Source organism: Channa argus, chromosome 2 (genome assembly GCF_033026475.1).
Source record: "Channa argus isolate prfri chromosome 2, Channa argus male v1.0, whole genome shotgun sequence".
Taxonomy (NCBI): domain Eukaryota; kingdom Metazoa; phylum Chordata; class Actinopteri; order Anabantiformes; family Channidae; genus Channa; species Channa argus.
Window position 1 is genome coordinate 7,870,865 of NC_090198.1, and position 16,709 is coordinate 7,887,573.

General features: G+C 38.0%; 1 protein-coding gene and 1 long non-coding RNA gene across 2 annotated transcripts; one reads left to right on the plus strand and one right to left on the minus strand.

The window, feature by feature from the left end:
- Positions 1–1,262: 1,262 nt before the first annotated feature.
- Positions 1,263–4,152, minus strand: LOC137118019 (uncharacterized). Its single transcript, XR_010913701.1, has 2 exons — positions 3,934–4,152; positions 1,263–2,840 (listed from the first exon to the last, which is right to left on the minus strand). It is a non-coding gene; the product is annotated as an uncharacterized lncRNA (long non-coding RNA).
- Positions 4,153–12,864: 8,712 nt separating this feature from the next.
- cyp1a (cytochrome P450, family 1, subfamily A) lies at positions 12,865–16,658 on the plus strand. The gene is made up of 7 exons (XM_067495098.1): positions 12,865–13,021; positions 13,417–14,293; positions 14,415–14,541; positions 14,641–14,730; positions 15,002–15,125; positions 15,270–15,356; positions 15,591–16,658. The coding sequence occupies exons 2-7, from the start codon at positions 13,454–13,456 to the stop codon at positions 15,886–15,888; spliced, it is 1,566 nt and encodes a 521-aa protein (XP_067351199.1). The 5' UTR covers positions 12,865–13,021; positions 13,417–13,453; the 3' UTR covers positions 15,889–16,658.
- The last annotated feature ends 51 nt before the right edge of the window (positions 16,659–16,709 follow it).

Sequence of the window (16,709 nt, forward strand, 5' to 3'; positions counted from 1 at the left end):
TATATAGAGCGGATATTTTACAGTTAGAGCTGTTGTCATTTATTGGAAAAACAAACTAACAAAAACCTGGGGAAATTACTGTAAAGGTAAACATATTTATATTAGAAACATGCAATATCATAAATAGAAGAGGTAGTGATTTTAATGAGGTTTCAGAGAACTATCTAATGAACAATATTGTGAATGTATGGTGTATAATCTTACTCTAGTTTTTAATGCAGGGTAATGTCTGAGTCTCCGAATCTAAAGTTGCACTATTCCATATACAAATACTAAAAAAAATGACATTTTCTTCATTTTGTTTGTTCTTCATTTATGTTCCACATTACAGAGCAAGCTTTATATTGAAAGCTTTGGTAAAGCTTTAGTAATTTCATTTTGTAATGCCACCTAAAGGATGCAATGCCATCTAATCAAAGAATGACCATGATTTCTGCGTGAATACGTGTTGCATCAGTCTTGTTTGTCATTATTTGTTATTTCAATAGCTGACGCACTGTGCAGAGTGCGGCAGAGCATGGGGTGGTGCAAGAAGGTTTTTTGTTGGTGGGACTAGGTGGGATTTTAATATTATATGTTGTGGCCAAAGTTTAATTTTTTTAAAATCATAAATAACCTATACTGGTGCATGACCATTAAAAAGAAAGGGGGGGGGGGGGGGGGGGGGCTGCTACTGCCAGTTTAAGTTGCATCTTAAAATTTCACTATAAGTGCATTTTTAAACGTTTTAGTTTAACAAAGTACAATGTAGCAGCAAAATGTTTAGTACACAACATTGTTACAAGTGAGACCAAAAGTGTGAGACTATATTTAAAATCTGTGATAATTTCATGTAAATCTGGACATAATCATACAGTTTGAAGATTTAGACAGACAAAAAGTTCTAAAATGAAACAGAAATATTTCAGATTTCAGCATATTGAAAGTAAAGTAAATCTGTGGCATTAGTCAGATCTCATTGATTTTTATCTCCTCCACTGAAGCACATCTACAAATGACACTGGTCTGAGCTATTCAACAGAGGCTCTGGATAAAACTGATCCACTTTATACCAATTTTCCTTTGTGCCACCTTTGCATAGAATAGCAGTCTGATTTATTTACGTTTCCCACTGTGACCAAGCTTTTAGTAAGTTTAAAGTTATGTTCTGCTGGAAAATTGTGCCTTGTTATTTTATGCACGACATTATTTCGGCTTCTCTCATCTCATCAAAAAGTTATTATGTTATTAGTCAGAGTCACAAGTGTCAACAAACAGAGGCATAAATATGAACTTTTTAATGACAGTAACCACAATGGGTTTAACATGCATACTTTGCAAATGTATGTCATTAAAGTTTAGGTGTAACACAAACTGTTCAGAAATAAAATGCCTTACATGAATGCAAACTGCCATAAATTACCAGATATATTCATAATGACATAAAACCTATGTATACCTACTGCTGACACCATTTAGTGTGCCTGATCACACCTTAGGAAGATGTCCATCATTCAGAAAAAGGCACGGGAACATTTATTTGTTACCTAGGTGATTGTTGTTGCAGGGAAGTTTTTTTATGTTTTCATCTGCAAAAATGTAATCAGCAGGTAAACCATTAAAAGCTTCAAGGTTACCTTTTACAAAACAACTACAATCTCCTATTTAATCAGTGGTAAACTTGAAGGCTTTGCAACTGTCAATTATTCCAGAAATTAAGGTGCAGATGGTCTTGCATTGAACATACATGCCTTCCCAGGTGTTAAAACATCTTAATTTATGTCAAGTAAACCCATTATGTTAGTTTATATTTCGCTCTTCCTTCATAGTTAAAATTACCTGTCAAACAAAAACAGCTTTCTTTAGAAACTCACCAGTCTATACTTGTCTTAAGAAAGGAAGGTTATTGTCTATGAGAAATAGCCAAGAAATTAATTAGAATAGTGATTTCTTGTGAAAAATTTAATCTCCGGAGTCAAATACAAAGTCTTTTGAACTGATGAGTCAAAGTTTGAGGTGTTTGGATCAAGTGAAGAATATGTGTCAAATGCAGGGCTCATGAAAAGATGATAGATGTCTCCCTAACAACTTCAGGGAAGCATGGGGGTGGAAACAAGATGATCTGGGGATGCTTTGGTGATGACAGAATGGGCTATCTGAATTTTGTGCAAGGCATCCTCAATCAACAAGAATACTACATCACTACTGAAGAAGGCTGCCATTCTTTCTGTGGAACGACTGATGACTTCATTTTGCAGCAATACACTGACCCTGCACATTTTTCGTGGTTATGTAAGATTCATCTGGAGAAAAAAAGTAGTTTCTGGAATACTCAATCATCAGATCTGAACCCCATTGAGCTGGTGTGGAAGGAGATGAATGAAAGAGTTGTACTCTGATACCACTAACTAAAATCCAGTGGATCCCATTGTCTTCAGACGTCACCTAATTGGTAAACAGAGTGGAGCTCAGTATAAATACAGCTGTTCTGTGAAGCCCTCAGAGGGTTCTTAGAGAACATTAGTGAACAAACGGCATCATGAAGTCCAAGGAACACACCAGACAGGTCAGAGATAAAGAAAGATTAGGTTATAAAAAAAATATCCAAAGCTTTGAACATCTCATGGAGCACGGTACAATCCATCATCCGATAATGGAAAGAGAATGGCACAACTGCAAACCTAAACATGGCCGTCCACCTTAACTGACAGGCCGGGCAAGGAGAGCATCATGTTGTAGGGATGCTTTTCTTCAACAGGGACAAGGAGGCTGGTCAGAGTTGATGGGGAGATGGATGGAGTCAAATGCATCTGGGGCGAAGGTTCACCTTCCAGCAGGACAACATAAACCTACAGCCAGACCTACAATGGAAGGGTTTAGAGCAAAGCATATACATGTGTTAGAATGACCCAGTCAAAGTCCAGACCTAAATCCAATTGAGAATCTGTGGGAAGACTTGAAAATTGCTGTTCACAGATGCTCTCCATCCAATTTGAAAATGAGCATAATTTTCATACTCTAGATCTGCAAAGCTGGTAGAGACATACCCCAAAAGACGTGCAGCTGCAAAAGGTGTTTTTCCTGATAAAATACTTTTACATTTGTGGTTGTTACGTGACAAAATGTGGAAAATTTCAATATGAATACTTTTGCAAGGCACTGTAAATATCTGCAAAAACTGATCAGTATATTGCCTTAGAGTCTTAACTATTCTTGTTTTTATCTTTTAGCTCTGGCTTCTCAATAAACTTTTCATAGAGTTTATTGAACTGTATTTTTTGGCCATATTAATTCACTAGCAGCTGCTCATTCCATTTTGAGGCCAAAACTTTAGAACCACCTCTTCTTATAATGCACTCCAGTACCACTCCACCCCCCATTATGACCTCAATAACAAACAGAGAGTAGAATTATCACCTTTCTGACAGATTCAACTTAAAAACTAAGAAATTATAACATTGTAAAACTAGAATTAATCGCAGAGCTACTGTATTGGATTGGGTTAGATTGCACAGGTGTACCTAATAAAGTGACCAGTGAGTGTACACACATGCCTGTAAGTGTACAGTATTTACATTCACACATTCTCACTAGGTAGGTTTGATATTCCTTTTGCCCAAAAAACTGCAAGTCTTTGTGCACATCATTATTCTACTTTAGCTTTGGATAAATGTAAGTACAGAAAAAAAAACTAAACAAATATACCTCTTGTTTATTTGTCTTTTTCTTTAATGTTGAATTAATTTATTGTTTAAACACTTTAACAATTTATAAGATCAATTGACTTCAAACTTAGGAAGCAGTGTAAAGTAGGGAACATTTTGAATCGCAGTGCAACTTCTATTTTTTCCTTATGAACTTTACATTTATTTCGTACTTAATTTTACTTCTATTTATCCAATAGCATTAACCCATTTAAAGCCCAACCAGAAAAAAACAAGTCTGAAAGCCTACTTTTTGTCTTGTGAGCGACTGATCTTTAGAAAGCGCATCAATCTTGTCCAGTGCAAAAACTCAGCTGGGCAAATGTGCACAACTGCCCTGCTTTGTCCCTTTTTTTTTTCTTCTCTTTTTTTACACAACTTAGCGTGAGCTGTCTAAAAAAATGGCCAATGATTGTTTTGATAGAAAAGGGTGACCTCCCTCAGCTCTTTCTGTACACAACCTCCCGACCCTTGGCTCTGTCCGAGCAAACACAGTCTGCACGCAAGGCACAATGATTAACCCGTAGATCGTCTATTGAGGGAAGAATCACTCAGTCGGCAAAAGGCTGACTCAGTTTCCTATCAACAGCTTCTGCAGTTCTATGACCTAAACTTTCTTTTTTCTTTCATTCTTTTACACTTTTATGTCCCAAAACTTGAATTTCACCCAAAATCCTTTTTTTTTCTGGCGAAAATGTTTGGCAATTGCAAGTATACCTGGTAAAACCTGATAGAAGCAATATAAATGCTAATTTCACAATATATCAAACATTTATGTTTACCTGTAAAGCCACAGAAAACTTGTGGCTGGCTTGTACATTTGTTTTATTGTAGTCATATGTTTTTCTCATTTCTGATCACATTGTGAAAATAAACACAATTAAGGCATTTGATTTCTGCTGTATGGCCCATTCATGATTAGTCCCTTTTTTTTTTTCTTTCGGCTTATGCTGTGAGTTTATGATGGCCAAAGCAGATCTTTTGTACGCATGATGATTTACCACAGTTTTTACCCTGGATCCCTGACTGACACAACCCTCCCCAATTTCTAATGGGCCTGGGACTGGCACGGCACAGCTGGCGATGGGGATGGGCTGTTGGGGGTTCAGTGTCTTGCCCAGGGACAATTTGGGACACTACCCTCCCCCCCTCATTCCTAGTTATTCAGTGCTGGCCATTATTTTGGCCAATTCCAGTTCTACAGTTACAGTTCTCAGAAAACAGGTCAGAGTGAGACCAAATCACTCTCTGTAGATTAATGCATAGATTGGTGCTTTCCAACTCTACCTTGCTTGTTTTTCTAACTATGAATACCAAATTATAGCCCTACCCATTGCTGAATACATAGATCAGGTGTGTTCAGTCAATAAGAAGCTGGATCTCAGATTATGTTTGGGTGGGAAAGACAAAAAAAAATTGCTATCTTCCATATTCTGATTGACTGAACACACCTGATCCAGGTGCTCAGCAGTGGCGATGGCACTAGTTGGCCAGACAAGCAGGACAGGGGCCCTTGAGGACCAGGGTTGAGGAACAACTGCAATAGATGAAAGGTTGTTTGAAAGCTCTGGTTTGCATAGTAAAGAAAAGGTTTTGCTAGGGGCAATGTGTGTGTATGTGTGTGTGTGTGTGTGTGTGTGTGTGTGTGTAAGGGTGTAGTAAGTAGAAGAGGTTCATTTTTTTTCATGCATGACTCGCTTTGCGTGCCAAGCTTATCCATATCTTATTTCCCCAAAGGGATGATATTTCTTTTGGCATTGCTGTTTAAAACCACATTTACTTATTAAATTCCATTTTTTTTTTTTTTTTTTTTTTTTTTGAAAATAGCTAATAGTTGCAATTTTTTTAATGATGGTGTCTTGTCATGGAGCAGGACCCTCAGATGTTTGTTGCAGGTAGAAGAAATCAGCAACTGTTGCCAGTTGTGGACAGTGAGCAGAGGAGCATGTTTTCAGTGGCAGGCTCCTGTCATAGAGCTTCTCTAAAGAGCTTTTCTGTTTTTTCAACAGCGACTGAAGTAGATGAGCTTAAATTTATGCAAGACTGCTGCTGGATTCTATTGCAGTTTTTGATGTTTTTATTACTTGTTTTGCAATTGATTAATTGTACTTGTAAATCAAATAAAAAAAAAAACCTTTAAATCTGCTGACATGTCCTTTTTAAGCTACAGTTATTCTGCTGAATTAGGCTGAAAATGAGTCAAATCCACCAGAACAGTGTGTCAGACTGCATGTCGTGCTATTTTGCAAAGGTCATGATTCTCCTCAGACACACATCTTGAGGGGGTTCCCTTTATGATCTTGGCCTGCTTGACCTTGCCTATTTACACTCAGTTATGACACCTTCGTGCTCCACTAAAGAGGTAGAGCTGACAGTAAGATAAATGACTGAGATATTTCCGCACGCAACTATTGTTATTGCCGCAGAACCCAAATACCGGCTTGCATAAGGACAGAGGAGGGTTGTGGGAGGGAGGGGAGCGGAAACCATTAGCTCAGTTACTAATCTGGAATTCACGCCAGGTCAGGAAAGGAAGGTGATCTAGTAACCCCCCCACTTTTACACATGAAATACGGCTCTCCCTTGCACACACACGGACATGCACACAAAGTCTAGGTGAAAAATAGTTTTCCTGAGAGGCGCTGCACCCTGTTTGTGTAGAATTCATGGTTGCGTGTGAACGAGCATATCAGCAGCAGTCGTTTGGCTGATTTCTGTGCTTACACGGTGACCCACCCTGACCCTGTTATCTATTGATTGTGTCCTCTGTTCTGAACTGATACCCTGTCAATTCTGTTGCACCAGCCCTCGATCTTTTGATAAACCACAGTTTAATCTTATTATTTTTGGGGAAAACAATTCATAAAAAGAGTGCTAAGTGAGTAATTAAACAATGAGCCTCATCATTTCCACATTGAGATTAATTAGCAAATCAAGCCATAAACCAGCAGAGTTACCTTATTGAAATATCAACATAAAAATCTGTCCTGCCAACAATTAGGTGTAATAATAAAATATTTTAATATGTTGTAAAAAATACAACATGACTTAAATCCAACTTAAAAGACAGCAACGTAAATGTAAATACATTTATAAACAGAGCACATTGGCCGAAGTTTTCGCAAACAGCATTGGATGAAGGCAAGAAATTAATAGAGCACACTTGACTTATTCAATACATCTTACAATAATTCTTCAAAATCAAATACAGGTTTTATATTTTGTGCTAGTAATAAATATAAAATTGGCATTTGGTGTCATGTTACAAGAAAGCGTGAGAGTGAGCATGAAAACCCACATGTACTCAAGTACTATATTTCAGTATGATTTTAAGGCTTTATGTGATTTATACTTAAGTCATGATTTTCTGATTTATAATTGTATTAAATTATTTATGTATATGTCTACCTATATTGTAGTTTTTATTTAAGATTAATGTGCAAATCCATATGCAAAATATATGATCATCTTTGCACAGCAATAGTTCAATATAGTTCCACAAATGATAAAATATTGTTGTCACTCCATCCAGCAAATGTGTTTTAAAAGGAGACAGATTTTGAAAGAAGATTTTTTACTTAACAAGGAATTATATAAAAGGAAAGTTATTCTATCTGTACATATACATGTACCAGTCAGAGTGGTGTTCTGTAAGTTATGGCCACAGCCTATTGAAATTAAGAACTTTGACCATGCTACATGCTACAGATAAAAATAATAATATGTTCTGGTACAGCCTTTTGTTCAATCATACCCATTTTGGCTCCAAATTAATTATTTCTTATAATGTGAATGTGAATGGAGCATGCTGAAAGTTTTTATTAGGCCATAGGCAACATTCATGTGAGGTGTCATGACCTGCAGTCCAAAATAATCCTATTAAGGTCTGCATGACCGAGGACACGCAAAGCCAGGAGCCGCTTGCTGAAATGCAACTGGTCAAGCCACCTTTTTTGAAGCAGAAAAACGTTACAATGACGTTTGGATATTCAATGCACCATAATGCAACAATACAACAAGCAATAGACTGAAGAAACTGAAATAGCAAGTAATAAAACTCAAAAACCGTTTTTGTTGTTGAAGAATCAGTAATTCAGAACCTTTCCAACACTGAAAGCATCACTGTTCTACTAAGTTGTGATGTTTGTCGAGTGTATAAAAACAATCTGTCCACCAGCATTTATGCCTCCATAGGTCATATTTCCATATTTGATTGTCATTTTTGGAAGTGGGTACAAACAGAGACCTTAATGCCAACTTAGTTGTCTGGAGCTAACATTACTGACCAGTCATTAAAACCAGGAGAAAGAGGGTGAAGATGTGATATTTGGCAAGTTCTTTGAGAAGTTTGCCTTCGTAATTTTCATTTACATCAATGTTAATAAATAATGGTAAATATATATAGTGCTTTTCTACCTATTGGCACTCAAAGTGTTTTACACTGCTTCTAATTCATCTCATCTCAAGGACACTTTGACATGTGACTGGACAAGCCGGGGATCGAACCAGGGATTGGTAGATGACTGCTCTACCTCCTGCACCACAGTAAAAATGTTGAGAACCTGTGGCAAGTAATATGTTAGTTTTGACATTAACTTCCCCAACACTGGGTACAAACGACCTAATTTGTCGTATTTCACAGGAGTCTTTGAAATAAAGAATGAATGTGTGAATTATTACACCTGAAAACAAGTTTGTGTAACTTTGCCAAAGACGCTCATTGTTTCCATTACGACGGCCACCCACATGTAAGATGTAGCAACATGAGAATTCAATGTGATAATTGACATATCATTGAAGGGAAATTCCTATTTGGTTTCTTCCTTAAAGTCTGCAGCTCATCCTGGATCCACTAGTCACTTTTTTGTCTTGTTTACATTTTAGCAGCAGTTAATATGAGCTACGAAGTAGATTCTGGTGTTTATTATTAAATATAACCTTTTTTTAAAAACAATGCCACACATAATTCCTTTATGTATTAATTTATTGATTTTACACTGTTGGCTTCTAATTTAAACACCAGCTGGATAAAAAGCTGTCAGGCATTTTTATTTTAGTCAATCGACCATACATTTTTCATTTCTATCTTCATATTTTAAAGATGGGCTTACAGCCTAATGACAAATATAAGGCTGCATTAAGTTATTAACCGATAATAAATCATGGAAACCACCAGAAAGACAAACACAACCTGCTGACAGGACTGGCATGTAAAGATACTTACACAGTGAAAGAGAGGTACATACCTGCTTTGAAGGTGTGTGCGTGACAGCCTTTGCGTGAGTACAAACTAACCACCTTCACAGTCATTACACCTGCTTTTATGTCCAGGAATTCTTCAAGAGCTGTATGGCTGTGGGCAAAACATTTCATTTAGTTTTTTGTTTGTATACTCGCTTTCCTGTTCTGTGAAATGGGCAAAGATAAAACTAACACACACACACCTCCTGGTCAGCGTCCGGCTTTGTACTCTAGCTCGTCCTGTTCACAGTGAAACGACCCATCATTACCGTTCCCCTTTAAGTTAGAAGGATTTTATTTTCTTCCAGGATGAGCTGCCAGCTTTCAGATTGTAAATATCAAAGCTTAAGACGCATTTATTAATGCATGAGAGTTTTTTTTTTTAATTCAAAGTGGTAAATTTCAATTTTGAGCCCATCGTGTGACATCTGCAATATCTCCAGCCGTGACTTGCGGCTCACCTGTAGTGATCTGACACACACACCTTGGAGGCCGAGCGCTCAGCGAGAATGCAGCCAGCTCTCACTTTGGGTATTCCACAAACAGTCATAGCCAGGTTCATCTTTAATCAGCTTCAGTTTCATCCTGGGGAGCACACTCATCATCAGCACACAAAAACAACTGAAGAGTTTAAATCTAAACCACTTTAGGGACTGAGGCCAAAGTTTGTTTAGAAATTTTGCTCTAGATGTCACATTTATTTCTCACATTCTAAGTCTATAATGTCAAGTAAAGCTCAGTTCATTCATGTTGATGTTACCTACAGTATAAGGCACTGGTTTGATTGTTGTTTGTCAATAAAATGCGTCTTAACCTCGAGCTAATGTTGAAAAATAACAATTATTAATTTTCACCTTTCATGCTGATAATTATGATATATCTACTGTTGTATTTATTCCATAATAGGAATCCCTCCAGCTATGTTTATATTACAAGGAAATCTTAGAGTAAAAAAACGTAATAGCAAAGTGAATTTACTCAACTAGGCTCATATTTATGTTTACCAATTTGTGTTTGAGTTAATGAAATGTACTCTTAATTTTAAATCCCTCTACCCTGTCCAACAATCCCAGGCTCCCCTCTTGGGCCGCTGCGTGACAGAAAAGAGTGAATAGTTCACTTGCTTTTTGAGTTTCAGTTTTGTAACTTGTTCTGAGCTTTGGAGGGTTCTCGCCCGGTCGGCGGCTAAGTCTGGCCCCAACGTGTTGCATGAATGCGATGACTGAAGCCTGAGTAGCAGATTGCATGACTCCAAAGTCCCAAGATTCGCGCATCAGCTGAAGCTGTAGCGCGCAAATATGTGCACCTTCGTGCCCAAGCGGGGTAAAAAGAAAGTCTCGCGTCCTGCGCTCTTTGTTCTGCAGGTTTAAGACCTTTGTGTCTTTTCCAGAGGCTGTTGCCTTCGCGTGACTTAACCAAGCAGATTTAGTATTGTCCAGAGGACCGAAACCCTCCCCTTTGGACGGCTGCTCCGCTTCTCACGCAACCTGCAGCACCAGAGGCGCATTGCTGAGGCGCACAGCGAGAGTCCCTGGAGAGTCAACATTCAGTCCAAGAGTATCAGGACGGCGTGGAGCGCTGCTGGTTCCACCAAATGAATAAAACTAATGAAAGATGTACCTGACGGACTTTTTCTTTTTAAACTCTTATACTGACTTCATTTTGGGACACAGTGTTGAATTGTAAATGATGGTTTACCGCTACAGTATGTATTTCTAAATACGAAAATTCAAAATTTCTAAACTTGAGTGCAAACACCCTGAACTTCACATTATGTCCCTATATATATATATATATATATATATATATATATATGTATATATGTATATATATATATATATATATATATATATATATATATATATATATATATATATATATACATGTAGATATGTATGTATACATATCTACATGTATATGTGTATGTGTGTATATATATATATATATATATATATATATATATATATATATATATATATATATATATATATATATATGTGTGTGTGTGTGTGTAGAGAGAGAAACATAAAAAAAAATCTCTTTTCAGAGGCAAATAAATGTACACTGCCCATATAATAAAGATATAATTTTTTTCGATAAATAAAAGTGACTTTCTTTTACATTTTATTTTTCTTAATTTTAGTATATAGCAGAAAACTTTGGATATGGGAAATTACTTAAAATATGTAATTCCAAAATACATTAAAAAGATTTAGACAAATAAAGCTACGACATAATGTTTTCATACAATTTAAAATTGTAATCGATCTTTGCGGCACCACCGAGGAGAAACCCGCCACACAACAACACAACAAAGACAGTTTTCATATTTTAATAACCTTCATGTTGGATAGTATGTTGTGTCGTTTATTTATATGGATTCGCATTTTTTCGCACAAAAGTGACACACAGCAATAAAAATGTTCAGTGCGGATGTTTGAAACTTTATTAATTCTTTCATCTTGTGTCACATGGTGGGTTCTGATCCAAATTTTAGAATTCACTAAACAAAACAGCTGAGTGATACATTATATGTCCAGGTCCTTTCAAACAAAAATGTCACATAGATGAATTTAGATCCAGAATCTTCATTACAGTAAAGTGAATCTTTGTTGAGACCCTGATAATAACCTTGTGCCATATAGAGACGCTGCTCTATATGTGAGGGAAACAGATATTTGGGCTTGTAGTGTTTGAAGAGCCATCAGTCCTTTCACTCATCGCCACATAATAAGAGTTGGATTTTGTGTAAAAGAAAAAAAAACTTTTTTTTTTAGGTTGAAAAGGTTATACAAATTCAATATTAGGCCTGTGCCAATTTTTCAGCTTAAATGGTAAAGCGAACCGTGCCTTATTAATTCAAACTTTTTTTTCTTCTAGTGGAGAAATATCTTTTATAGTATAAGAGGGTGAACATATTGAATATAGTTGTTTGAATTGGTACAAAGAGTACTTCAAACGTAAATACTCGGAAAACTTTCTCTGGGTAAAAAAGAAAAAGGTTGAAAGAGGGTTGAACTCATCTAGCCTTGCACTCCTGCAGTGCCCCCCTCCTCATTCCACCCCTCCCCCAAGCATCCTCTTCAAAGGGGAGGTGAGGGTTTGATCAGTGTGCTCTCACGCAACTGGTCAATCTTTAACTCCAGCGGAGAACTAACAGGTATAAGCACGCAATGGCATTTGACTGTTTTATCAGGACTTAAACCTGCCTGGGTGGTTGGTGTCACGTTTGTCACAAACTCCCTTTCTCACCCAAATCTTGCTCGCATTGCTGCAGGCTATTGAGACTCGGTGTTGCCCTTTTGCAGTCCAGTACTCATTTTATCATATTTCTAAAAATCAGAGGAATCTGGTGTTTTCACTCAGGAGAAAAAGTAAAACCGTTTATTTTAAGAATTTCTCAATATAATCTCTTTCAGACCTTCTTGAACTGATCAATAATTTTTTTTTTTATGGGAATGTGATTTAAAATATGAGCAGGTGGATATGGCAATTTGTGCTGCGTCAGCAAACATAATTGTAATGTCAACGCGCTGACAATTTAGCGGGCTTAGTATTTACCCCAATTCAATGTATGTTACTGAGCACATGCTGCAAAACAACCTTAAACTGTGTTATTAAGACAACATGTGGAATCGTAACCGACATGAGTAAAAGTCTGAACTCTGTTATCTGAGATTGCAAAGTGTTTTATAGTAGTGGAAATTTAATGATGGCTGTTGTGTCCTGTGCCATAAACTATAACAGGAAAAGGCATTTGGGGAACATTGCGGGGTAGGTTTAAACGGTAATTTCAACAAATGTGAACACAGCCTTTAGAAATGCGGGTCCTACTCTTTCAAATCTCAGGTACACACGCACACATGCACAGAGAGAGAGAGTAAGAGAGAGAGAGCGAGAGAGAGGGAGAGAGAGAGATAGAGATTACATCATGAACAGCAGCCAATCAAAGTGTGGAGCGCACTATAAAGCAACGACCCATTCTCTGTTTTGGAACACGAAGAGACTCGGACAATTACTTAACTAAACTATATATTGACTATTTTGAAAAGTCCTCCTGTGATCACAGCACCGTTCTCATTTACCATTGCACCAAGGTAAGTTGCATATAAACAAAGACTGATTTAGAACCTGGCAGGTAGTAGTATGAGCTAGGAGTAAAATGCATAGTGGGGATCGTTTTGCAAGAAGAACTTTTCTGAGTTTGTTCTTTCTAGTTGCAACATTTACCATGCTTATTCTTTTCAATCACTGTGTTTGGTTTTTGGGACTTAGGACACATTGTAGGTTGGTACAAAGCTTTACAAAGCCTACCCCTGTGGATGTTTTCTACAGTTTCTACAGTTTCTGCAGCATGTAAAGTGAAATTAGTTACAAATGTCCTCGGAAGTTTAGTTCAGTTACTTAAAGTTGCACAACACATTGCCTCCACGCAGCGCTTCTCCTCTTCTCTGCCTTCACTACTCTAATGCCGCTCCTATTTAATTTGCAGGTTGTGTGAAAGCCAAAAATAGAGAAAAGCTGTCATCATGGCACTAATGATACTGCCATTCATTGGGTCAGTGTCAGCAACTGAAGGTTTGTTGGCCATAACAACGGTTTGTCTGGTGTACATGATTCTCAAGTTTTTCCAACCTGAGATTCCTGAAGGGCTTTGTCGTCTCCCTGGCCCAAAGCCCCTGCCTATCATTGGGAATGTGCTGGAGCTTGGCCGCAAACCTTATCAGAGTCTCACAGCTATGAGCGAGCATTACGGCCATGTCTTCCAGATTCACATTGGCATGCGTCCTGTGGTTGTGCTGAGTGGCAGTGAAACAGTTCGACAGGCTCTCATCAAGCAAGGGGAAGAGTTTGCAGGCAGACCTGACTTGTATAGCTTCCGCTTCATCAATGATGGTGAGAGCCTGGCTTTCAGTACTGACCAGTCTGCTGTCTGGCGTGCTCGCAGAAAGCTCGCTTACAGTGCCCTGCGCTCCTTTTCCACCCTGGAGAGCAAGCACTCAGAGTACTCCTGTGTTCTGGAGGAACACGTCTGTAAAGAGGGAGAGTATCTGATCAACCAGCTCAACACTGTCATGAAGGCTGACGGCTGCTTCGACCCCTTCCGTTACATTGTCGTCTCTGTGGCAAATGTCATCTGTGGAATGTGCTTTGGCCGCCGCTACAGCCACGATGACCAGGAGCTGCTCAGCCTGGTAACCCTCGCTGATGACTTCAGCCAAGTGGCGGGCAGTGGAAACCCTGCAGACTTCATCCCCATTCTTCAGTACCTGCCCAGCATAAACATGAAGAAATTTAAGGACCTTAATGCTCGCTTCAACAACTTTGTGCAAAAGATAGTCAGAGAACACTATGCCACCTATGACAAGGTACACCACACACTAACCCACTAATAAAGTTCTATGTAGTTTATTTTTCCTGAAAGACATGGTTTACTGTTTACCAAGCGTGTATTTAAGTTTTATTAAGTCTGTCCTATAATTCTTTCAGGACAACATTCGTGATATCACAGACTCCCTCATTGATCACTGCGAGGACAGGAAGCTGGATGAAAACTTCAATGTCCAGGTGTCAGATGAGAAGATTGTAGGAATTGTCAATGACCTATTTGGTGCTGGTATGCTGACTTTCTCTGTTTGTTGAATAATCATATTGTTGAAATGTTGATATCTGCCAAAAGATAAGTGTCCTCACATAATTACCATTTTCCTTTTAGGTTTTGACACTGTCTCCACTGCATTGTCATGGTCAGTGATGTACATGGTAGCTTACCCAGAGATACAGGAGAGGCTTTACCAAGAGCTGAGTAAGTTCAACTGTTGTACACAAGATACATTTGGACATTGAATGTTGGATGTAAAAAAATTCTGGCAAAACAGTACAAGTCTAATAAATGCATGGCTTTGATGAACCATGTATTTGAAGGGGGCATTTTTTGTTGTTGTTTTGAAGACATGCAGAATTACACATTTTGGGCAATGTTGTGGCTCTTTAATAATCTTTTTAAAGTAAGACAGCAATGGGGCAATAAACCACTATTTGTATCCTAAAAATTTAGTGGACTACTTATTTTTCAGAGGCCAATGTGGGTCTGGACCGGACTCCTCGTCTGTCTGATAAACCCAACTTACCTTTCCTGGAGGCCTTCATCCTGGAGATGTTGAGGCACTCTTCATTCCTGCCCTTCACTATCCCGCACTGGTAAGGTTAAACTTAACACGACTGCATATGAAAATGAGCTGTTAGGGACACATTAACTATCACAGGGCCACACAAAAACAGCTGTGACAAGAACAAGTATGCATGGGATACTCAGTAGACTAAATCATTGTTTTTCTTTCTCAGCACCACAAAAGACACATCACTGAATGGCTACTTCATTCCCAAAGACACCTGTATCTTCATCAATCAGTGGCAGATTAACCATGACCCGTAAGTTGTTGTTACATTGTTCTTTAAACGGATGTATGAAGTTTGACAACAGTCACACTATAACTATAACTGGCCAGAACTCTGCTGAAGTAAACAATAATCACTTGATCTGGCTCAGCCCACTGTTTTTGGTAAAGGATTCCATTTGACTTAGTTGAAATTGAATATTAAACCTAATTTATTGTGGTTTTTTGAAATGTTATCATATCATTCTTATTTCTCTGCACTTGTCAGTAAGCTGTGGAAAGATCCATCTTCTTTCAACCCAGACCGCTTCCTGAGCGCTGATGGCACTGAGGTCAACAAAGTAGAAGGGGAGAATGTAGTGGCTTTTGGCCTAGGGAAGCGGCGCTGCATCGGTGAAGTCATTGCACGGAATGAAGTCTACCTCTTCTTGGCAATTCTTATCCAGAAGCTGCAGTTCCACGCAATGCCAGGCATGCCGCTGGACATGACACCACAATACGGTCTCACAATGAAGCACAAACCCTGCCAGCTGAGAGCCACAATGCGAGCAATCGATGAGCAGTGAAGCTACTTATATATTTGATGTATTCACAATGAATCACTCAAAAGGTGGTAATGGTTGACTGTAAGGTTCAGTGAATCAAGCATCTTTCTTGTAATGTATGCAATGGTTGCCAGATCTGATCCGTAGAGCTAATGGATTTGAAACAAATAGCTGAAACTTGCTTGCTTGCAGATTGTCAGATATTTCTGAGTTTGTAAGAAGAGATGTTCCTGCATACGATTGATGCTTCTCGAGGAAGTGTAAGCAGATACTTGGTTGTCCTGCTGTGTTTTGTTGCTGTGCTGAAAACCTAACTGCTCCCATTTAGAAGTTGTATAGCACAACTTTGGGACACATGTTATGTTTTAATCGATAGGCATTATTATTTGGGCCACTGCAATTACTTCTTTCTGTGACAGAGGTTTCTGTACTGAGCAGATATTACCTTATGAAACCATTTATACGTGTAAGCTAATATTTCTATAACATTTTAATGTGGATGTAAGACACTAAAGTAATATATGTATCCCAAAATGTGATTTCCTTTTGAGTATATCAAGTGTACAGGTTGTATTTTATAAAGTCAGTTTAATGTGACTGGCATATTTGGGGTGAAATTGTTTTGCTGTGCATTTGTATGATTTATCAGGGCACTTATTTTTGGAATACATTTGTAGGCTATAGAATGTTACACTTGTATCTCTAATGTATCAGTGGTTGTATAACATGTAAGGGCATGTGATTGAAGAGTCCTTTAATCAGCAAGTCAAATAAAATAATATGTTACAATGGTCGTCGTGTTTACTTGGAGTGAAAGAATCTAGGGCAGAATGTATCCTAAT